The following is a 23,302-nucleotide window of genomic DNA, read 5'->3' as shown; positions in this document are numbered from 1 at the left end:
CCTACCAAAGATCAACTTGTCGATATATTCACGAAGCCTCTTGATGAAGCAAGGTTCTCTTATTTGAGGAATGAGCTAAATATCATTGATTCAAGGAGTATAGCTTGACCATCTTGCAAACACACTTACGTCTCAAAACTTTATTTGGTTTAGATGTGGGCATGGAAATAGGGGGAGTGCGGTTTAAATTATTGAGCTATCCCTCCCCCATAATGCCAACATTAATGATTTCATTCTCGTTATATCATATGTTGATATGTGAGCTTAAATGATGAGTATTGGTTTGGACCCTAGATATATCTTCGCGGTGCCATACCATAACACTCATATATGGTGGCCTAGGCCACCACACTCTTCTTCGTGAAGAGTTGGAGTTGTTTGGATTTTCATTGGATCTTTTTGACATCTCCTTGTTTATGGGAAATCACTCATTTTTGGCCTTCATTTGATTTATTTACAAAAATGAGTGATCATGTACCATCTCACAGTTTGGCGTATCTATCCTAAGCCTCACCTTTCCTAAATAAACCATATCTATCTCCATACTCTAAAACTCAGCAATCTTTTTGAGGGTTTTTGAGCTGTGGGCAGGGTTGGCGGCACTGCCGGCGCTTTCCCACCGGCACTGCCGGCCGCGCCGGCACTGCCGGCCTCGGCTCGGCGGCACTGCCGCTGCGGGCGTGGGTTAAGTTGAGGGCCCGCGGGGGAGTTAGGGCAACTGCTCCTCTCTTCCCCAGCGCGAGTCCTCTCCTCCCACTCGACCCCAGCCGCCGCCGCCGTCGCCCCTGCTCCTCCAGCCGCCGTCCCGGGCTCTCCTTCCTCCTCTGGTCGGTTGATCCGGGCAGGGCCCTCCTCCCCTCCATGGCTTCCTCCTCCGGTTAGTCTCCCTCCTCTCTCTCCCTCTCTAGATTGGGTTGACCTCTCTAGAAGAAAGATGGGTGGACGATTCTTGCCGTAAGTTTTGCCATAGAGGTGGATAACCTTGTGCATGGTTGTGTGAAAGTTTGAGGAACAATGTTTGAGTCTAGAGCAGATCTGGCGTTTTTCCCTGTCGACCGGCACTGCCGCCCCCTCACCACCGGCACTGCCGGTTGGGCCGGCACTGCCGCCCCTGTCTCACCGGCACTGCCGGTCGGGCCGGCACTGCCGCCCGTACCTCCCCGGCACTGCCGGCGAAGCTGTGCCCAGATCCTCTTTAGCCTTTTTCTTGTTGTATCTTAAACATATCATTCATCATGCCTTGTTTATCAAGATTGCCTTGTTTTAGTGTACCTTATCATATGTTATTCCTATCCTTTGCTCTCACAGGTGCAGGTGGTTCTCATCGCTCTAGCTCGGGCAAACGGGCGATACCTAGTGACTTTGACGCCGAAATTCCATCTCTGAAGAAGTCATCTCGTCGGGAGAGGAACTTCGCTCCGGCTGAACCTCGTGCTAACCTTCTCCGGAGGTTGAGAGGCATGCCCATTGGGAAGTGGCCAGATAATGAGTATGCTCGGTTGCGTCAGTCCAACGCTTACACCTCTCCCAAGGGCACCAATTGCTCTGCTCTGTTCTGGACTAAGTATCAAGAGAAGACCTTTGATGATCTCTATGCAAATGCCACTTATAAAGTTGCTCCTATGCATCACATCAACTTTGCTCACATGGATAAACACGCCAACTACTTTGCTGAAGCTCGAGATATTTGTGAGCAGTTTGGTCTTGTTCCTCTGATGAAGTTTCAGCATCCTTACTGTGTGGAGGTGATTGGGCAATTCTTTGCCACGGTTTATGTTGACAATGATGATGCCAAGACTATGACTTGGATGACAGAAGGTCGCATGTTGCATGGCACTTGGGACCAATTTGCAGCTTGTCTTGGTTATCCGGTGCTCACTGGCAATGAAGATGGATACTTTAGAGCCCACAACACTCCCAAGCCCGTTGAGAAGGCTCTCCTTGCTGATCTTTATCTTGAAGGAGAAGTGGTATATGGTTCTCGAAATTCCTCCGCCCGGTGTATGACATTCTTCTCCGCATTTACCGAGAGGTCCTTAATCCCAAGGTTGGCTGCGTTGATCGGATCTATGGATACCTTGGGAACTTGTTGCTCCTTTCTCACCGAGCACCGTGACACTGGTATGCAGCTTGATGTGATGGATTTTCTGTGGAATGAGTTTTGGTCTTGCATAATGGCTCGCAAGGCCCCTGTGTTTGCTCCCTACTTCATGTTCTTCATATGCTCTCGTTGGGACAATGCTGGATATGGCAGGCTCACTGATGAGGTTAACCTTCTACCTCACAAGGCTAAGGATCTCAAGGTCAAGACTCACGACAATCCTCCTCGTCTTCCCAATGATGAGGATTCTGCTGAAGAAGAAGACTCTGACTTTGAGTTGCCACCTCCTGCTGACAATGGCTGGTTTGCTCGCATAGAGGCCAAGTTGGCCAAGATGTTCTGCCTCAAGTCTGACATCAACAGGCGTCAGTATCAGGCTCATAGGGAGAGGAAAATGGACAGGAGGAACACAAAGCTCATCATGCGCAAGTTGGATATTCCTGTTGAAAGTGGATCTGAGGAGGTCATCACTCCCGAAGAAGAATGGCTCTCCAAGCATGGCAATGTGGACCGAGTTTGAACAGCTTGGTCTTCCCGGTCCCTCTCGCCGTCGGCACCCTCCTAGTGATGATGTCGAGCCCGCCGAGTCACGAAGAAGAAGAGACGGAGGACGATGAAGAGACGGAGAGTGAGTGAGCTCTCATGGGACGTTGTAGCATCGCTTCTTTTCTCCTTTTTGGTGTCTTGATGCCAAAGGGGGAGAAGAAGGTCTAGTAGGACTTGCACGGGATTTGCTAGGGAGGTTTGAGGGCACAAGCATTTGCTTTTTATCATTCCGTTAAAGCTTGTGTCCTCCTTTTTATCTTCTATATTATGTTGGACCTTATCTTGTGTTTTATGTGTCCTATGTGTGGTGAACTATTGCTATGTTTGTTGGTATTCTATATGGTTGAGTGTATTGTCATGGATTGGTATGATCATCTTATATCTCATATTGTCTATGGATCTATCTCAAATTGATACTTGATGGGATTATGGGATTCTTGTTCATGATTTTGAGGCTATTGTCTTGAAATGTTAAGGATGTCAATATGAAAAGGTATGATCTTAACTTGTCATCTTTTATCTTTTCCCATACATTTTATGCTTTATGTCTTATGAGCATTGTGCTTTCTATCTTGGTAGTTGAAGTTGCTCTATACCTAATGTGTGCATATATATATTCTTGCACTAAATTTCTCGCATGCACACATCTAGGGGGAGTTTCTCTCTGCTGCCAAACATATAGATATTCTTGCTCTATTCTTTGCAAAATCCCGGTATTGTCATCAAACACCAAAAAGGGGGAGATTGAAAGAACATTTCATGATCTCTGAGTTTTGTGTGTTTGTTAACAACACCGGTGACAATTTAACCGTGTGCTAAGTGGTTTACAGTTAGGGAAAAGATACCACGGAAAATCTCGACCCACTCAAAAAGGAAGAAAAGAAAAGAAGGAAGAAGCTGTCTCTCGGCCGTGGCCGGCACTGCCGGCAACTCCGGGCCGGCACTGCCGGTGTGCAAACCCCGGCACTGCCGGCATCTTTGGCCCGGCACTGCCGGCCTATCTGTCGGTCTGCTGTTTCAGAAAAGTGCCCGGCACTGCCGGCGTCTCAAGGCCGGCACTGCCGGCGTTTCTCCTCCAACGGGCAGAAAAGTAGGTGGGGTATATATACCCCCTTCACTTACCTTGGAAGGTTGCTCAAACCCTAAGAACTTCATCCTCCATTGCTGAGCCACCAAGAACACCAAAATCGCCAGATCTCCTCCCTCAACCAACCAAATCACTTGTGCTTTGGAGAATCGAAGGAGAAGACCCCGATCTACATCCTCACCGAAGCGTTCTTCATTTCCCCCTCTTATGCTTGAGGGCCCCCTTGCTAGTGTTCCTCTTTGGATCCCTAGTTGTTGTTGTTGATGTATGCTTGTTGATTTGTTGTGTTGTTACAGATTTGGGAGCCTCCAATTTGGTTGTGGATGTGTGCCCCAAGAACTTTGTAAAGGCCCGGTTTCCGCCTCGAGGAAATCCCTTAGTGGAAGTGGGCTAGGCCTTCGTGGCGTTGCTCACGGGAGATCCGAGTGAAGCCTTCGTGGCTGTTGGTTTGGCTTGCGTAGCAACCACACTCCTCCAAACGTAGACGTACCTTCTTGCAAAGGAAGGGAACTACGGGAATCATCTCCGTGTCATCGCGTGCTCCACTCTCGGTTACCTCTATCCCACTCTATCTACTATTGCATTGCTATACCTTGCTTAGTTGATATCCTTGTCATATAGGTAAATTCACTTAGTTGCATATCTAGAGAATTTACCTTTCGTGTCAAGCCTAAATTGAAAAAGAACTAAAAATTGGTTAGCACCTATTCACCCCCCCCCCCCCTCTAGGTGCGGCATACGATCCTTTCAGCATGGGACCTTGCTGTTGTGTTGGATTAGCAGTAGGATTCTCGGGGTCATCTGATTCATGTTGAATCTTCTATGTTTTTCCTATGAATTAATTGTATCTTCTGTGAATTAAATATGAACCTCTACATATTTTCATGGTAGATTATAAAAATCCTGGCTCTGATGAATGTGGCAGCGTATGAACCATTAGTATGATTGTTCACATATTTGTGGTGGCTTATGATTCGACTTGCTCGAATTTTTTTTTTTTGATCTTGTATGAAACTTGTTTGTATCTCGAAAGAAACTTGAATGGTTTATGTTTCGGTAAAACTTGTGTGAATCTGTACAGGTTTGGTGACAAAATTGTTGCTGAATCTTTGTCACTGGAAATCAGTGTTAAAAAATGTGGAAATCATCAAGAAAAATATATCTTGAGTTATCTGTTAATGGAGATGTAATTTACCACCGCTTGCATCCTAACTATCAGTCGAATGAAACTTGAATGGATCTGTTAGATCTGGATCTGCTGGCATAACTTGTATGGAAGTTTTATATCCTGTGAAAAAAGTTTGAGATTGTGTAAACTGGTATGAATATTTTCAAATATTTTTGAAAGAAAAAATAACATGAAAAACAGTTGAATAACCACTAAAGAAGTATATAACTGGACAGTGAGATGTGTGAAATATGAAAATTGTAGGTGGCTTTTCTGCAAAATAGTAATGGGCTAAAGATTGGAGGTGGGAGGATCTTTTTGCAACGCCGCTAGAATGAATCTCCAAAAAATTAATGGTAAAGATAGTGCCGGGGGCACTTCTTACATGAAGAGTTGCATTTCTCTCCTCCAAATCATCCCTTCAAGAAAAACGCTTCGGAGTGAGGTGGGCTGGAATTCGGATCAGTTTCCAGACACTAATTCCACACGCATCCAAACGGTAGAATTATAGGCCCCAATTCCAATTCCCCAATTCAATACATCCAAACACTACGTCAGTAATATTATTTTTTTAATAAGAAAGGCCAACGAAATCTACCATTTGTTTGCACAATCGGTAAAGCTCTTGTAGCCTTTGACCTACTCCAGCACCAAGCGCACTAAATGGTTTGATCTACCACAGGACTAATGACTTTATGTCATAGTCTATCACCTAAGGCTTCTTATAAAAGCAAGTCTTCCCTATACAAAGGATGAATGGATGGCTCCTCATTTTACTTCTTTGTATTCGAATTATGCACTCACATTTTGCACATTGTTTGCCATACACTAGTATTTGGATTTGATAGGTATAGGCATGGAAGACACCAGGAATTACAAGAAAACCAATGAGATTACTACACATGCTACTTTGGTTGTGCCCGCAACAAGACTGCTGTTGTGCGCTGCTTCTTGTGTCCATCCTTTGACCATTGTGCCCGCAACAAGAAACACCTGTGTTCTTTCCTTTCTTGGCTTGGAGGGAACAGCGACTATCTTTCCTTCCTTGGCTGGATGGAAAGATAAGGACTAGAAGTTTGTGTGCATTAGCAATAACGTGGCAGCATAGTCGCTCTTCAGGAGAAACTGATGTAGCAACGCAGGTACAACAGGTAGACCGAGGTGACCACATGTCTCTAATTCACAGAACGTTGTCCCCCTGGTTTGTGCAAGTGTAAGGAACCTTCACAAAAAACATGACCCCATGCAAAAAATCACATCATGCGGCCACAACAATCAGTTAATCAGCAATCGACATGCGTGACGGTAAAAGGCTGGGTAAACAGGTATTCGTCCCTGAAACTGCCTTCGTAAACAAATTCAGTGAATGTCTTTAACCCCTGACAAGTGGTTTGCTCATATAATTCTATAATAATCCGAAGTAGCATCACCGCAGATTGGTGATTGCCACATAGCAACCTTACCACTCATGCTGGCGTCTATTGCGAGCTCAAAACTTAAGTACACCACGCACTTAGGAGAGCTCAGCAATCACATCTGATGCTTTCAACACAATGTAGTTTGTCCCATCTGCACCCTTGAACTCACCGCCTGCATACTTGGAGTACAGCACGGTGCTGCCCGCTGACACCAACAGTGGCTGCCTCGTGCCTTCATCGTCGAGACGACCCGGACCAACAGCTACGACCTGCAATTATAGGTGAATTTGCTTAAACACCTGCTAGCTCAGCGCACACATTTCTGCCTAATGGCAATAAACTTACTGTTCCAATGGATGGCTTCTCCTTGGTTGTCTCGGTGAGGATAAGGCCACCATCAGTCTTATCTGAAGCCTCGGCAACCTAGTACAAATGCAAGACCAATAAGAATTGTTAACCAATATACACATAAGACCAGTACAAGGTCAACAGTCAACTCAAAATTCTTTAAATGCACTGTTGTTTAATGACAAATATGAATACCTTGATCAGAACCCGATCGTTGAGAGGCTTCATGTCTTTGACGTCATCTGACTCAAGAATACCAATGACGTCATCCTCTTTCATAATGAGATGCTTGGAGTTATTATATTCAACCTCAGTCCCAGCATACTTGGAATATACAACTTGAGATCCGGTCTACATCAAAATATACATATTAGTATACTTTCTCCCGAACCACAGGAAACAGCATGCTTGCATTGATAATGATCATCAGACTGAACCCCAAAATAAAAAGCAGCAGAATTCATAAGATTTAAATGGTAAGCAGCTACTAATATTTCAGATGGTACAACAAGCTGAAGCTGTATTCCTGCATCAAGCTTGGGCTCTGCTACAACAATTTTACTTTATTACTTGATTAGAGCTAGGTTATCACTAGGTTCAAACCAAACTGGAAATCAAACACGAGCTACAACTTAGTAACCATATACAAGAATGAAAATACTATCAGAAAATAACCAAATACTAATATATCCTGATGCGGGAATTGAATTAGAGTTGAAACCAGTACTACGATTAACAGAAAAACATGGTTTTGTATACATCACTATCAATATCACCAACCTGGCCTTCCATTGCACACATTCCAAGCAAAGAAGCTGATGGGAGGACAAATACCACTACTCAGGAATGTACATTCGAAGACATTTATTGCCCTTCAGTTAGAACAAATACTAGTGTTCTGTGCATCTCACCCAGTTCTACAAGATTACAGACTAAGGCAGACACGACGCAAGGTTCCATAATCCACACATAATGCATACAGCAATATTACTAACTAGCACGAACATTACAATTGCAATAGTTAACTCACAGTCCAATATGAACTTGATTTTTTCCATAAACATGGTTCAAATTTTTATTAGCCTTGAGTTATAAGATAAGCTAGCTGGTGTCAACTGAACAGGCAATGTATGGTATCAAAGCCAAAGGTCCTGAACTCCTGATATAAAGACCTGGCTTTTGGTCAAAAAATTGCAGTCCAGTTTATAGTCCATTTCATAGGCTTGATGTAATCTGGAAGACTGGAAGTAGGGGATGCTGCACCTCTAAACTTCTTGCGTTTCCATCTGGTCTGTTATCATTGGTTTCTTGAACCTTAACTACACCTATAAGACTAAACTAACACATTTCTTCACCTAGTCACCATGAAGTGGCTGCATCTTAGTTTCTTCGAGAAGTTAGATAAATGTCATTTCAGCCATCATAAACAAATAAATATGCTTTGAAATTGCAGAACCATAGAACCAGCCCTCTTGTTACCTTATAGAGTAGTTAGTGTGAATATAAATACTCATGCGGGAAAATACTATCAGGAAATAACCAAATACTAATATATCCTCATGCGGGAATTCAAGTCGAGTCGAAACCAGTACTACCAACTAACAGAAAAACATGGTTATGTATATATCACTACCAATATCACCCATGGGCAGATCCAGCGCATTGTCAATGGGGGCAAATGCCCCCACTCAATTTTCACTCACCATGTAGTTAGTTAAGATAAAGAATAATTTGTCCCCACTTGGCAAAGATATTTACACCACTTAGCACATTTTTGCCCCCACAAAAAATTTATCGTGGGCCCGCCCTGGCCTTCCATTACACACATTCCAAGCAGAGAAGCTGATGGGAGAGGACAAATGCCACTACTCAGGAATGTATATTCTAAGACATTTATTGCCCTTTGATTAGAACAAATACTAGTGTTCTGTGCATCTCACCCAGTTCTACAAGATTACAGACTAAGGCAGACCGCAGACACAACGCAAGGTTCCATAATCCAAGGACAAGCATCGCACACAGCAATACTACGCAAGGTTACAGACTAACTCACAATGCAATATGAACTTGATTTTTTTTTAATAATCATTGTTCAAATTTTCATTACCCTTGAGTTTTAGGATAAACTAGCTGGTGTATTCAACTGAACAGGTCATGTATGGTATCAAAACCAAAGGTCCTGAGCTCCTGATATAAAGACCTGGCTTTTGGGCCAAAAAATTGCAGTCCATTTCATAGGCTTGATGTAACCTGGAAGTATGGGTTGCATAATGTTCACCTCTAACTTGGTGCTTTTCCAACTGGTCTGTTATCGTTGGTTTCTTGAACCTTAACTACACCTATAGACTAAACTAACACATTTCTTCACCTAGTCACCATGAAGTGGCTGCATCTTAGTTTCTTCGAGAAGTTAGATAAATGCCATTTCAGCCATCATAAACAAATTAAATACTTCAAAATTGCAGAACCATGGAAACATATCTCTTGTTACCCTATAGGATAGTTATTGTGAATATAAATAGACTCATTGTGCAGACCGATTCAACCAAATCAGCAAGCCACGTCCTAATGTGACATGTTAGTACAAGTGCCAAGTACATAACACTTGATTATGGTCTTGTTGGCCACGCAATACACCTTGCTTTTAACTTAGTTGGCTACAAGCCCATGGCACCTATGTCACCATATCCACTTCTACTAACAACACACAACAGAGTAAGAAATTTGTTATGAAGTACAAATAATTGCACCATCCAAAGCGAGAAGAAGGCTTACCGGTATGCTGACCTCCACCTTCTTATCCCCAATAGTTCTGCCCCCTCCAACAGCAACAATCTCGCCTCCCTGAGGCTTAGACTGCGCAGACGATGGAAGCAAGATCCCACCCATGGTCTTCTCCTCAGCTACACCGAGCTTCACGAGCACTCTGTCTCCCAGAGGCTTGAGTGAGGTATACTGCAGTTGTGGCCACAAATCGTAACTAACTACTGCAAACCGTAAATAAGCGCTCCGTGAGCATAGTACATTGCATTGCCATAGTTTCAAACCTTTGGTGTGACGACAGTGGCAGCCTTGACGACAAGGCTACCAGACAAGCGCCTTGACGAGCCCACCCTGAGTGCCGATGTCTGAGACAGGCGCAGACTGTTGTTGTTGAAGGCCACCGCGGCGACCCCGGCACCGGACAGCTGCACGGACGTCATTCTCGACTGTTTGCTGACCAACTACCTGTTGAATTGATAGAGATGACAAAATTTAGTGTACAGGCACATCCAACTGAATTAATCCATCCCATTTCACAGTCTGCTCAAATCTGAACACAAACACACAAGAACAAAAAAAAGTATGGAGGGTGGAAACTGTAGACAGGTTCAGTGGTAAATCGGGGCAGGTCAACCACTCCACCAAGCATCGGTAGAACAAGGCTAGACTTCACCGTGTTCGCGCACAGCCACAATCCCTTAATTGAGCCCTGGAAGAGCACTAAATCCCACCCAAATCCAGAAACCTAGCACCTAAACAGCCTAGAAATAGAACAAATCGGAGATACAGCTAACCAGATTAGCCCCAAAATTACCCCAAACTTCCCGTTCCACCAAATCCAACGCCTAGCGAGCGAGAATCGAATACTACGAAGCAGTGACTACCTTCTCTTCAAGCTCGCGTCCGGTAGGGAATCCGGCTGCCGTGCGCGAGAGGGGAGGAGGAAGAGATAAACCCTATGAAAGCGGAGAGCAGCGGCGAAAGTGCTAGACCTACAGCCAAAGCCCACACCGCTTTATCCCCACCCTAATCCTGCTGCGATTTTACTAAAAGGACCCGCAGGTTCGGGGATTTTGTGGGTAATGGTCCCCTGTAGCTGTAGGGTATATCCGGCTGCAGCCAGGCAAGATTGTTCAAGAATGTTGCAGGGGTCGGGCTGTCTAGAAAGAGGTTGGACACCACAAATAAATGCAATTTTTTACGAGTGACAATCATTTTTGTTTGAGATGTCCTATTTGGACTATGGTGGACCAGCTGACGCCTATTGCAATACTACGTATGAAGCATTGATATCTACGGCACGAGACCTATTTATCCCCGTCTAGGTAAGTGCATATGTGAGGATGATGAATAATCGTTTATAATCAACAGTCCATAAGATAGTAGGAACAATAGTGTAATTGTAGTTTACAGTGATCGGGGACGTGTTATAAGCTACCCGAGTGATGAATGTGGTGGAGATTATCGAGTTTCATATACTGCAGTTCATCACTTTATACAAACATCTCTTTCAGTAACATATCAGGTAGTCATGTGCATCTTGTCCTAAGAAAAAAGGTATTCATGTGAAACAAAGTACTCCATTCGTCCCGAAAAAGATGTCTTAGATTGATGTATCTGAGACATCCTTTTCAGGACGGAGCGAGTAGAAGATTCCAGATACACACTTAGTCCAAATTATTAAAATGAGTAGCTGATAAACGTCCTATGCCATGAGACAGGAAGCATAACCTAGCAAATGATAATCCTGCATTTGCGAGTTGCATGAAACATACAAATAAAATATGAAACAGCACTGCAGGCTCAATGTACATCGTGGAGAGAACAAAAAACACATGCAGTATTTCTTTGAGCACTGGAACAAGTTTCTGCTGCCAATACAACTTTTTACTTCAGTACTGGCACTATTACATTGGGATGTACAAAAAAAGCACATATTTACGGTCAGATAGTTCAACAACTTGTAAGATCACAATGACTGGAAATCCCAGGTAAACAAAGGTGGCTTGTGAACTTGAAGAATTTCCAAATTAATCTGATCGGTGTTGATAAGTCGGCCAATTTTAGTGGGAATAAGATGTCAAGAGCTCCCAAATAAGACGGTTCATCTTCCGCCAGAAGCATTCTGATCAATTTTGTCAGTTAGTTCGCTCTAGGTCTAACCTTAGAATAGTACTAGGTGTATTAGATCCTTAAATATCTATGTGTCCATTAAACAATCAATGGTAAGAAGCATATTCATTTGTATTCACATCATTAGCCTCTCCATGCATTTGCATCATCAGAAGCACTACAGGCTTGTGTTTGTGGAGGGATGCCACCAAGGTCACCATCCAAACTCATTTGTTGTACTTCAACAGATGATAGTATTTTGATGCTCTTCACACAGCTCACAAACTCCCTGCAGACAAAAGTTTTGGAATTATGAGGGTTGAGGGGGAAGGGGACAGGTTAGGAGAAAAAGTTGCAGCTAACAGTGGATCGAGATAATGGAAAAGAAAAACTTACTCCCAGGGGTCATCACCAACAAGGAGGATGTCATTCTCATGATCAACATAGACTAGCTTCCAGTCCATTCTGTAGGGATCTTCAAGCTGCCCTTGAATACCAAACATGCATGCAAGATCATGCCGAAGTTCATCATAATTTGTATACCGTGTGATATCAATTGATCTCCCCACAGATCCACGCTTTTGAACCTTCAAAATAAGATAGTATGGCACATGACAAAATTAGTGCTGATTGGGGGTAAATAGTGATCACATGATACTTGGATTGTTAGGTTCAGAGTTTGGCGCATCCAAAAACTGGAACAAGACAATGATGCTCCAGGAATAAGGATTAAGCTCATGACCAAAATAGACATATATGTGAAGAAAATAAAACAAATCCTACTTGGATGGAACACTTAAAATTTCCATTATCAGTCTATAAACATTGTCACCATTGACTAGTGGGTCTTTTTGCCCATATCCCTAAATGATTCCTCCCTTGGTCCTATTTAAAGAACCTTTTATTAACCCAATGGGTTGACAAAACAGAATAGTATATCCAAATTAAATATTACTTAAAACAAAACTTCAGATATTTCTACCATAAACCTCTATCTGGAATCAAGTAAACTTCTTCAAGTTAAAGACGCATGTAAGATGAATTGTGGTGTGCCCAGGGTGCACAAAATATATATTTCTCAGAAGTGGTATTTCACATTTCGAGATTGTGCATGTGTAGATATTCGTAACAAAGAAATTCTCAAAGTAAACAGTACCAACCTTAGTGAAAGTTCTCATCCTCTGTGTTTGATTATTCCACAATCCTTGGCTTGGTATTCCACCATCATTAACAGCAATATCACCTGAACATCCAGGCTTGAAGGACATGTCAGGAACACCAAATGACTGGGAACTGAATGCAGCAGAGGATAGCTCATTCTCAACCTCCCTGTGATCCCTTTGTTCAGAAGGCAAATTGCAAATACCTTTTCCTGAAGCCATCCCTCTTGATAATAGGGCATCTGGCATCAACGAGTCCTCATTTTCCGCAATAAGGAAGTTATCTCTTGGATCAACTTGAGCATTGCTATCCAAACAAACTGGGGGAAAAGAAAAGCCTTCTCGTGGGCTCTCATCTAAACAAAAGGAGGTGGCAGACGATGCATCAAGTTGATCTGAAACTGGGTATCGATTGGGTACAGGGGTTGATTCTTTGCTACCCTGCATATCATTCTTGTTTCGATTGTCTGACTTGCTTTGGATTTCCTGAAGTAAGTTCTCAATATGTGGTGATGTTGTCATGTCAGTTAAATTTCTGCTCCCTTGGTGTGCTCTGCTCAACGAATTCATTGGAGAAATACGGCTGGCTGAAGGAGCAGTTGAGCTTGATGGATCCTCACTCTCGGCAAGCGCCGAGTGAGACCTTACAAGCTGCTGGGGCGTCAAAGATCCTGTGATATGGTTTGAAGGTATTTGTTGTGATTGTTTGAACTGACCCATAGCATCAGAGCCACCTAACTGATGTTGCAATATTTGTTGTTGGAGAAATTCCTGATTTTTCTGAGACAACTGCTGAATCAACTGGGACTGTTGCTGCGGGTTCAGCTGAGATAACATATTTTGCTGTTGGATCTTTTGGAGCAGCTGGAGCTGCATTTCTGGTTGTGATAGTTGTTGTAATTGCTGTTGCTGACTCTGTAGGAGGGCTTGCTGATATTCTGCTGCTTGCTGGACCTGTGGAGTCTGGGTTAAAGCTTGCTGCTGCATAGAACCTGGAGTTGGTAAACCTGGAAATCCTGGGCGCTGGGTAGGTGACCGGGGTAACCCCAACTGCTGTAGCTGAGATGAGGATGGTTGGAAAATCTGGCTCAACAGTTGTGCTTGTGAAATAGCCTGTCCACCTTGGGGCTGTTGTTCTCTCAGCTTATGTTGCTCCATTGACTGCATACTTGCAGCAGTATGCAACTGCTGCTGTCGTTGGATTTGTTCTTGCTGCTGCTGCTGCTGCTGCTGCTGCTGCTGCTGCTGCTGTGGCTGTGAGTGTTGCCGTTGGAGATGTTCTTGCTGCTGCTGCTGCGGCAGTGGCACAGACTGTTGTCGTTGGAGATGTTCTTGCTGCTGCTGGAGGTGAATAGCATTCTGCTGCAACAGCTGGGCTTGCTGTTGCTGAACCACAGAACTTTGCTGTGATTGCTGGACCTGCTGCTGTGATAGTTGGTGAGACTGCTGTTGATGTTGAGCCATTACAGAGTGATCCATTTTTGAACCAACCTGTAAGTTGGGCAAACCAATATTTTGGCCTTGTATATTAAATCTTCTTGTTGGGTCTTCATTGCCAGTGCCCATCCCATCCTGCATAGCCATCCCACTGGAGGTCAAGTACGGGGGCTGCACAGCTGAAGCACCAGCTGGTAGCATCTGCGGATTCTGCTGCATAGCCATCCATTGGACTAGGTTCAAGCCAGGAAATAATTGACTTTGGACATCTTTTAGGGCGAAGTCATCAGCAAGCCATGGCATGGCTCTTTTGAATGCACTCTCGACCTCACTTTCATCATCTGCATGTTTTATTAAGTTTATAAGTTATACAATGACTAAACAAACCTTCCTAAAAATGCTTGAAACAAGCAAGTGCTTCACAGTTTTTACTGATCACATTTTTTTTGCGGGTATACTGATCACATGTTTATATACAAGTAAAGGGAAACCATATATTAAAAATACTATTGATAATAGTTCTTAAGCTGACATTAAAATCAAACAAATAATCTACAATTGTTGCTTTTAATTCATGAGCGAAGTTATAGACATGCAAGAAGCAGCCATTTTACATTTCTATGAAATTTGCGTTTGGAATGTCCTTAATACCAGTATAATGAATGCAACAAAAATCCACAACAGGATTAAAGTCCAACATGCCAAAAGCATGAGACTACCCCCTTATTGCACTATTTCCTAAACCATACCACACCATACATATAGAGTTCAATAAGCAGAAGTATCTGCACCTGGCATTCCTGGCTGCTTAGGAAGTTTTGGCCTGTAAAAAGGTGGTGGACAGATATAAAAAGGCGTGGCAACTGGTTCGATCTCCCATATTGAAACACGGGTGCGCCTCTCTGATGCAGTTGATTCATCCCAGCCAACCTATCTTGGAAAAAGGAGATCAAGTCAGGCGGAAAAAAACCATCTGATATCTGGAACATAATCTTACAAATATCATTTACAATTGGTGTCAGGTTGATCTCGTCTATAATATTTGTTCAGTGTCTGAGTTGACTTGTGTAAATGCAAACTGACTACGAGATGGAAATATTTTCTTACTAAACACGGCTGAATGAAATGAATGTGACAACACTGCGGAATCAGAAAATGAAACCAATAGCACACCTGAAGGTTTCGCCAATGAGAATTCTTCCACCGAACTTGATCCAAGTCACCAATACCTGTGATTGTTCCCATATACCTTCGGACCCCTGAATCCTCAGTCTCGAACAGCATTCTGAACCGCATCCCAAGAGAAACTTGTGTATACAAAGCCTTGTTATATTTTGCTAAAGGAATGACAAATTCCGATGGGCTCGCCCTATTCAAAAGAGAACGTTATGAGTTTGCTGCGCTGAATGCCACAAAGAGTGCATGTGGGATGTCAAGTAACAACAAAACTACCTTGGATTGTAGAAAATTGTAAAGGGACTACTGTTTGCGGCGGCGTGGGCTGCTGCAGCTAGAATACCAATGTGCATACTGTCGCTTGATAAAACTGATGATGATAGAGCTGGTTGGGGTCTGATAGAACGGCGTATGCCTAAGAGAAGCTGAGATTTTTCGTCCCTGTAAAAGAAGTTTAGGACCCATGTTTTGTGTAATTACTCACAGAAATCCTGGGACTTTAATTTCTAAATTTGATGATACTACCTTATAAACAGAACTGAGTCACCAGCTGAAAGCCTTTTTGTACTGACGAAGACACTCCAACCAGTTGTCAAAAGGTGCCTCTTTGGTTGACCTGCATGTGCAGGAAAGTAGGAGGGATAAGTACATTTCCTGATTGGTCAGACACCCTGTCCCAGTACAAAGACTTCATTAAGAGTTCCAAGAAAGAAAAAAATGCTAATATGGCGTATCTGGCGAAAAGTAAATAAATAAAAACAACACCGTGAAAATCAACTACAAAGTTTGACAGATAAACTTAGAAAAATATCAGGATAAGTAGTAGAGGGCATATTTTTCCTCTACAAAATAAAATAAAATTTGAGCGCATTTGCATGATAAAAAGACAAATACTTGACACCATTTCAGCAAATATTTGTCTTTTCAGATCAAGGAAGTGCAATTAAGTCTAATCTGGAAATGTTTGGAGATATAGAAATATTCCCCTGCATGTGGTAAAATTTGAGTATGTTTAGACTCTTATAAGTTGTGTGAAAACTTCACCAAATCAACCTTTCCACCGGATATTCTACCCACTAAAGAGTTAAGCACAAATAATGGGTCCACACAAAAATTGTGGCAGTGAACCATCCTTGCATATATCAATTTATATTGATGTATAACAGTAATTGCGTGTTAGATATTCTCTGGCATTACCTCGAAAAATGTGTCGGAATTTCCATGAGATGTCATGAAGATCCTTGGCCATGATCTCTTGGGCTGGTGGTTGCATCGAAAAGTCCTATCGAACATGTTACCCTGGTAAGGCAGGTATTTACTGAATCTGATAAATTCATATTTCCATGCAAACTGTTTCAAGGTCACGAAGGAACTCTGCATACTAGTGGAGGAAATATCTTTTCCGCTGCGCGACGTGGCACCGAGAATCCGCCATGAGTGCTTGTGTCGCTCGCCGTCAGCGTCTTGCAAAAGAACTCCACTGGCTGCTTGTTTTGCTTCAGACCCATTTCTGATGCCAGCATTGCGTCTCGATCATACTGAAGTTGCATGCGGAGATGTTATTATTTTACTTTTAGAAAAAAGGTGTATATAGTACGGAAACCACAAAGGCCTGTTACATACTTTGCTAACAGGTTGAAGCGTCATCTGAGCATAAACTTCATCAGTTTCAGAATCTGCCTGCGCAAAATGTAATTTTTCCAATCATCAGTAAAACGGGAAAAGAGAAAGAACACAAAAAGGGAAGACTACAACTACAGTAAAGAAGGGGGAAAAAAACAAAAATCCACATACAAGTAAGGTGAGGCTCAGAAGCTTGCAGATGAGCTTAGATGGAAGAGACGGGTAATTGGGGATGATGTCCACCTCCTTGTGCATCGAAGCGGCAACCTGCCCAAGAAGTAGCAGAAAAGAACAGGGGGGAGTTTTCAGAAACTACTCATGATTTGGCACAGTGCCTAGAGTTAACAGCGAAATGACGCACCTGCTCGCTGTGGCCCTGTGGAAAGTACACGACGAGGCTGCCCACCGGCGGCATGGCCGACAGCGGCCCAGCGCAAGCGTGCCATAGCTCCGAGTTGATTGCCTTCTTCTCCCCTGCATTGCAAACGCACGCCCGGTTATTGCAGCGCGTCCATCGGATGCTACAGAATATACTGTCATGGGAAGGTGATGTAGTACAACAGTAGAGGAATTCGCTGCAGTTAGTGGCAACCAACCGCTGCAACTAACTCGGAATGCACGCTACAGCAATGGCGATGGGCCATGGATGAGCTTAGCAAACGCTTAAGCTGATTGGGCAAGAAAAGATCCTCACCCTCTGGCGGGCCGGGCGACGCGCCGGCCGATCCCTGGTCCTTCATCCCGGCGACGGCGAGATCCGGATCCGAATCTCAGCTCCGGATACGCGAATATCCACCTCCCGTTCCCCTTTTATCCACTAGGTAAGGAGCTGCTGCTGCTGCTGCTAGCTCGGAAGGCGCCCCAGCCTTTCCGGCTAAAGTGGGCAGCACGAGGCGGCGGCGGCGAGTAGGGAGTATAAAATTCGCGATCAGTGGAGGAGCGCGGCGAGGCGAGCGCCCCCCGCAAAGCGAGCGAGGCGGCGCGCGCGCGCGAATCCTCCTCGCTGCCCGCCACGCCGTGACCGTGCCGACGCAAGAACAGCTCAGCCAGCACGCGCCCCTCCAGCCGGGCGCTGCTAGTGCTTAGTTAGCCTCCCTCGAGTGCCCGCGGCCGCGGGAGCAGGGGCTCGTCGTCGGCGCGCTGCGAGCACCGGCAAAAGCGCGGTGGTGGGGGTGCGGGTGGTCGTTCTTGGCCGGGACCGTTGGGGGGGAGGCGGGTGAGAGACAAGCGGTGAGGGGGTGAAGGTGGTGAGATGCGGAGGAGGGAGACAAGGGGGTTTAAAAAATGGGAGGGGACGGCGCGCGGGGCGGCGTGGTGGGGTGGCGCTGGCAGCTCGTGCCGCGCGCGGCAGCGGCCGCACCTCGCGGTGAAAAAAGAATGGCCTTTGCCGGGCAGGTTGCGGGAGGGAGCAGGCACGGGCGGGGCGCGTGGGCGCGACGGCGACGCGGTGCCGGTACCGGTAACGGCGGCGGACGGCGACGGGTGGGGATTCGTTCCTTGTCGGCTTGCCCGGATCGGCTAGTGTGCGGTGTCTCGGGGCTGCCGCGAGGACGACGCGGCCCGTGCGTTCTCGGGGGTCGCCGCCGTGGTGGTGGAAGGCGGTGACGGCGGGTGCGCGAGAGCGGCAAGCTATAGGGTGCGCACGACGGAGGCGTGAGCATGCGTGGCGGTGCACGGAACGGACGCCGGAGATGAGTGCTGCGGTAGGTGTCTTCGAGTTCGAGTCGGTTCATTTGGTGACAGGGCCAGGAAACGGTATGACCCAACCAGGAAGTGAATGGAGACAAAAAAGAGCCAGCTGAACTAAAAATAGCTGCGCACCTACGCTGCGTGAACAAAAAGATGTGGTACTCTGTCCGTCCATAAAAATATCCTATGCTATGCGTGACAAAAAAAAAATACTACGGAGTATCCAAATTTAAATAGTGTCTACATATATTTGAACTTAAACAATAATGTTTGCGTACATTTAAATTTAGACAAATATTAAATATCTTTTGATAAACATACTAGTAATACCGTAATACTACTCCGTAACAGATTTGTAAAGATGGAACAAGAGCTAAAGTAAGACCTTTCGCTCTCTCCAATCCGTAGAAATGTCGCTGATTTAGTATAATCCGTTGGAGGAAGTATTTTTTTTTTCATAAATACATGTATCTTGACGCGTTTAAGTCTTTAGGTTCACTTATTTTGTTCTTTTGGTCTATATCTAATTCATTTTAAAATATTTTAGAGGGAGTAGCTTTTTTCATAAATGCATATGATCTAGACACATTTTAGTTTATATATTCACTTGATTTGGCCCCAACTTCACATATTGCTAGTCCAACATAGCCATCCACATGGCGGCGCCCCTTTCATCCCTCTCTTTGTTGTTGGAGGAGCAGGATGAAACCACCTTCTCAATGATGGCATCAAAGCCGGCCAATGAGGACACTCCATTCTTCTCGGTCTTTGCCTTCTTGTTGCCAATTGAGCAACCGGTCAAGGCCGTCGAGGAGGAGAGTGGTCCATCATCGGCATTGTCGGCTCCTTTGAGAGTGATACAAACCTTGTCTCATTTCTTCACCTCTTGAAGCTTTTAGAAGCAATGCCTAAACGTGAACTCTCTGTGCTCGTTGTCCTTCTTGTACGCCTTGAGCGCGTCGAACATCTAGCAAAGAAGATGGCAATGCATTCACATGTGTGCAAGACGAGAGAGGCACTTAAATAGTCCACCATGGTCTTGCCACTCTCCTTCCTCGACGTGACCTTCTCATAGTGGTCATGAAATTTGTTGCATGCCACCTTGATGCACGATCCCCCACCGATGCGACATGGCCAACTTGTTGCGGATCATGTGGATCGAAGAAAAATCTCCAAATTGCTTCCTCTCACTTGAATTGGTCAAAGATGCGCCTGTCGTAGTTGCCAGAGGTTTGGTTGGCGCCGGTGATGGGGTCAAGGATGACCGCCTTCCACGTCTCAATGAGGCACTCGTCCTCCAATGACCTCCACCGCGGACCGTGTGTGCCACCTTTCTTCTTGTTGGCAGTGGTGCCGATCTCCATGCCGATCACGTCGGTCTCTTCTTCCTCCTCATCGTCGTCGTCCTCTTCTTCCTCCTCCTCCTCATCGATGATGGGCTCGGCGCATGGGCCTAGGCACAGAAGCAAAACATCAAGATTTCGAAGAGCCTTCATTGAATATATACATGTGCCCTCGCTGAACTGGTGCCTCATACCTCGTTGTGGCTCTGGTGCGTTCCGGACGAATATTTGAACATGCACCGGGGGTTGCTCCATCTTAGGCCGTCGGCTTGGCCCCCGCGACTGCACCCGCCTACGCGAAAGTTGAAAGCTCGTGCCTTTAGATTGTGCGCCTTCTAAGTTGAGGTATACCCGCGCCGCCACCTTCGCAGCAGTCGCGACGACTGCCTAGCTAGCTAGGCGACGTTGCTTTCGGCCCGCCGTGATGATGGTGCACCGGCTGCAATGCTCATGACACTCTTACTCTGGCATGCTTGCCGGCTTCTCCTTCAGGGAGGTCTCTCGTGGCATTTGCCGGTGCTTTATTGTTGGGCTCCAAAATCAGCTGGCTACATGTCGGTGTGGCTAAAAACAGTTTCAGAGTCGGTCTTGTTGTCAGCGGGCAGGTCAAGATGCTTTTAGGATAAGGTCACTTGCATTAACGAGGCAAATAGTAGCTGTTCAGCTGGCTAGCCGTGACGGGTAGACTGTAGTAGCTTCTGCTAATGGCGAGGCAGTGGTACTGGTGCGCGCGCGGGGCTGTGAAAAAAGAAAGCAGGACCTTGGGGCGAAAGAAATCTCTGGCTCCTTTCCTTGGTGTGCGCCCGCGAGATCCGGCCCGGGAAATGGACGCCATGGCAGGCGCATCGGAGCACGCGCCCGGCCCCGTGCCAGTGCCGCCGCTCGCTACTCGCGCCCAGGTCAACGACGCCCGGCCGGCCTGCGCACGCGCACGCGAACCCGACCCACCCGTCGTCTCGCCCATGCGCGCCGGAGCTGCCCCGGTCGCGGGCACGCAACCGGGTGGCGGGGCTCCCCGGCCGTCCGCCGGCCCGGGCGGGTGGGCGCGCGAGGCGTGGCACGGAAGCGACGCGACGGCGGAGTGGGAGTGCGAGCGCGCACCGGCTACCGTGCGCGCGCATCGGCATCACGCGCGTGGAAGGCGGTAGCCCCTCGTGCGCCCTTGGGGATGCCCCGGCCAGGTACAGATGCTTCTCGTTAACCGTAGCAGAGTGGAGTATACCGAGGTCACCGTGTAAATCACACCTTCCTATTACTGGATCAACTGGGTCATCTCGATCAATCAACAAAACTCACCTCCCGCAAGAAAAAAAAAATACCTGCACAAGTGACTAGACATACTTCGCTACCGTTAATAATAATTATACTTCTAGCTCTGTTCTAAGTTAATCTTATTTAAATTTGACTAAATTTATAGGCATGAGTACCAACATATATTGCGATGTCAAATTGGTATATTACGAAAAAAATGCCCCACCCGTCCGCGAATAAGTGTACAAAGTCAACCATTTTAAATTTGACCAAAATTTTCACATAAAAATAGCAACATATTGTTGAATGTAGATGGGCTGCAGCCCAGTAAGGCAGCCCATGTAGTCTACAATTCCTGAAATCTCAAGGCCCATCACGTTGGCGACTTAGGACAGCCTTGGGGACAAAGTTTCGTCCCACATTGCTAGTTGGGAGTGAGTTGGAGTGGTATATAAGAGCTGCTGTTCTACTCCTTCCAAGTGAGTGAGAATAGAAGGAGCCTCGCGCACTCCTCCTCCTCGGCCCGCCCGCCTCGCCTCGTCTCGTCACGCACGCACGTCGCGTTTCGTGACTCGATTTCGAGTTCGAGACACACTCAAGGAAGCCTAAATTTTTGCTTGGTGCACCAAGCTGTGTTGGGTACGTGTCGGCCTGCATGTGCATGCTCGCCGCGTGTCCACTCGGCTTCCTACGCGTGGCAACGCGGTCGGGTCGGCTTCCCAGGCTATACCAGGAGACAGATCAGATCTAGAGACACACACAGTTCTCAGAACTCTCTAGTCCATCTCTCTCGCGAAGTTCCTTTTGCTGCGCTACTCTCTAGTCTTCCCCATCCCCGCGACTGCGTGCACAGCCGTCCGGGAGAGCAGGCCTCCGAAACTCCGTCCGTTGAGATCCTGCACCGGGAGACGGGCGATAAGGTTTTTGGGGAGCGTCTCGGCGCGACCGCTCGCTATCGTTCGTGCTCTTCTTCGACGGATCGGCTGCTTCATCGACGGATCCGACTACACCATGGGCGACATCAACAATACCCATGGTGGTGGTGGTGTTGCTGTCTGGTGCGACCTTCCCGGTCGCGATGTACGTGCTTTTCCTCTCCTACCATGCACTCGCTACTTGTTCCATGTTCAGATCTGATGCATGTGCTTAGTCTGATATACGTGGTTAAGTATGCTTGTGCATCTATAATGTTGCTTTCGGTAATTAATCTCATACGGAAATTGCCTAATAATCCAACAATCCAAAAACCTTATCTGCTTAGGCAATTTTCACCGTCTGGTTTTGCTGCTGCGCTTAAACCGAGCCCGTTTACGGGATCTCATTTCAAGAGATGGCAGAATAAGACCCTCTTGTGGCTCACTGCTATGGGCGTGTGATACGCGTAGATGCACACGTCCGTTGGGAACCCCAAGTGGAAGGTATGATGCGTATAGAAGCAAGTTTCCCTCAGTATGAAACCAAGGTTTAATCGAACCAGTGGGAGCCAAGAAGCACGTTGAAGGTTGATGGTCGCGAAATGTGATGCGGCGCAACACCAGGGATTCCTGCGCCAACGTGGAATCTGCACAACAAAACCAAAGTACTTTGCCCCAACGAAACAGTGAGGTTGTCAATCTCACCGACTTGCCGTAACAAAGGATTAAACGTATCGAGTGGAAGATGTTTGCAAAGAAAACAAGTAAACACAATTGCAGATAGATTGTATGCTATGTAAAGAATAGGACCGGGGTCCACAGTTCACTAGAGGTGTCTCTCCCATAAGATAAAAGCATGTCGGGTGAACAAATTACGATCGGGCAATTGACAAATAGAGAAAGACATAACAATGCATATACATGATATGATAAATATAGTGAGATTTAATTGGGCATTACGACAAAGTACATAGACCGCCATCCAACCGCATCTATGCCTAAAAAGTCCACCTTCGAAGTTATCATCCGAACCCCTCCGGTATTAAGTTGCAAAGGAACAGACAATTGCATTAAGTATGGTGCGTAATGTAATCAACAACTACATCCTTAGACATAGAATCAATGTTTTATCCCTAGTGGCAACAAGCACAACACAACCTTAGAAC

At 45.8% G+C, this 23,302-nt stretch overlaps 2 protein-coding genes across 2 annotated transcripts; both read right to left on the bottom strand.

Moving 5' to 3' along the window:
• Positions 1–6,163: 6,163 nt before the first annotated feature.
• On the bottom strand, positions 6,164–10,441 carry LOC124685198 (20 kDa chaperonin, chloroplastic-like). The gene is made up of 6 exons (XM_047219530.1): positions 10,316–10,441; positions 9,716–9,896; positions 9,444–9,623; positions 6,864–7,019; positions 6,666–6,743; positions 6,164–6,589 (listed from the first exon to the last, which is right to left on the bottom strand). Exons 2-6 carry the CDS (start codon positions 9,869–9,871, stop codon positions 6,416–6,418), a joined length of 744 nt encoding a protein of 247 aa, XP_047075486.1. The 5' UTR covers positions 9,872–9,896; positions 10,316–10,441; the 3' UTR covers positions 6,164–6,415.
• Positions 10,442–11,247: 806 nt separating this feature from the next.
• On the bottom strand, positions 11,248–17,772 carry LOC124685196 (auxin response factor 16-like). Its single transcript, XM_047219528.1, has 13 exons — positions 17,634–17,772; positions 17,301–17,413; positions 17,111–17,206; positions 16,940–16,996; positions 16,699–16,854; positions 16,514–16,598; positions 15,842–15,932; positions 15,593–15,757; positions 15,314–15,509; positions 14,932–15,070; positions 12,704–14,481; positions 11,940–12,130; positions 11,248–11,832 (listed from the first exon to the last, which is right to left on the bottom strand). Exons 1-13 carry the CDS (start codon positions 17,677–17,679, stop codon positions 11,688–11,690), a joined length of 3,258 nt encoding a protein of 1,085 aa, XP_047075484.1. The 5' UTR covers positions 17,680–17,772; the 3' UTR covers positions 11,248–11,687.
• Positions 17,773–23,302: the final 5,530 nt, after the last annotated feature.

Source organism: Lolium rigidum, chromosome 1 (genome assembly GCF_022539505.1).
Source record: "Lolium rigidum isolate FL_2022 chromosome 1, APGP_CSIRO_Lrig_0.1, whole genome shotgun sequence".
NCBI classification, from domain to species: Eukaryota; Viridiplantae; Streptophyta; class Magnoliopsida; order Poales; family Poaceae; genus Lolium; species Lolium rigidum.
Note: the sequence above shows the minus strand (reverse complement) of the source record. Positions and strands in the feature narration are given on the sequence as shown.

Bases quoted from the DNA above. Each gene is read 5' to 3' on its own strand.
- LOC124685198 (XM_047219530.1), bottom strand. From the start codon at position 9,871: ATGACGTCCGTGCAGCTGTCCGGTGCCGGGGTCGCCGCGGTGGCCTTC. The intron at 9,624-9,715 runs GTTTGAAACTAT...CCACAACTGCAG, and splicing joins CCACTGTCGTCACACCAAAG to TATACCTCACTCAAGCCTCT. The intron at 6,590-6,665 runs GTAAGTTTATTG...CTATAATTGCAG, and splicing joins AGAAGCCATCCATTGGAACA to GTCGTAGCTGTTGGTCCGGG.
- LOC124685196 (XM_047219528.1), bottom strand. From the start codon at position 17,679: ATGAAGGACCAGGGATCGGCCGGCGCGTCGCCCGGCCCGCCAGAGG. The intron at 15,933-16,513 runs GTAATGCCAGAG...CTGCACATGCAG, and splicing joins ATTCCGACACATTTTTCGAG to GTCAACCAAAGAGGCACCTT. The intron at 15,758-15,841 runs GTAGTATCATCA...CTTCTTTTACAG, and splicing joins GACTCAGTTCTGTTTATAAG to GGACGAAAAATCTCAGCTTC.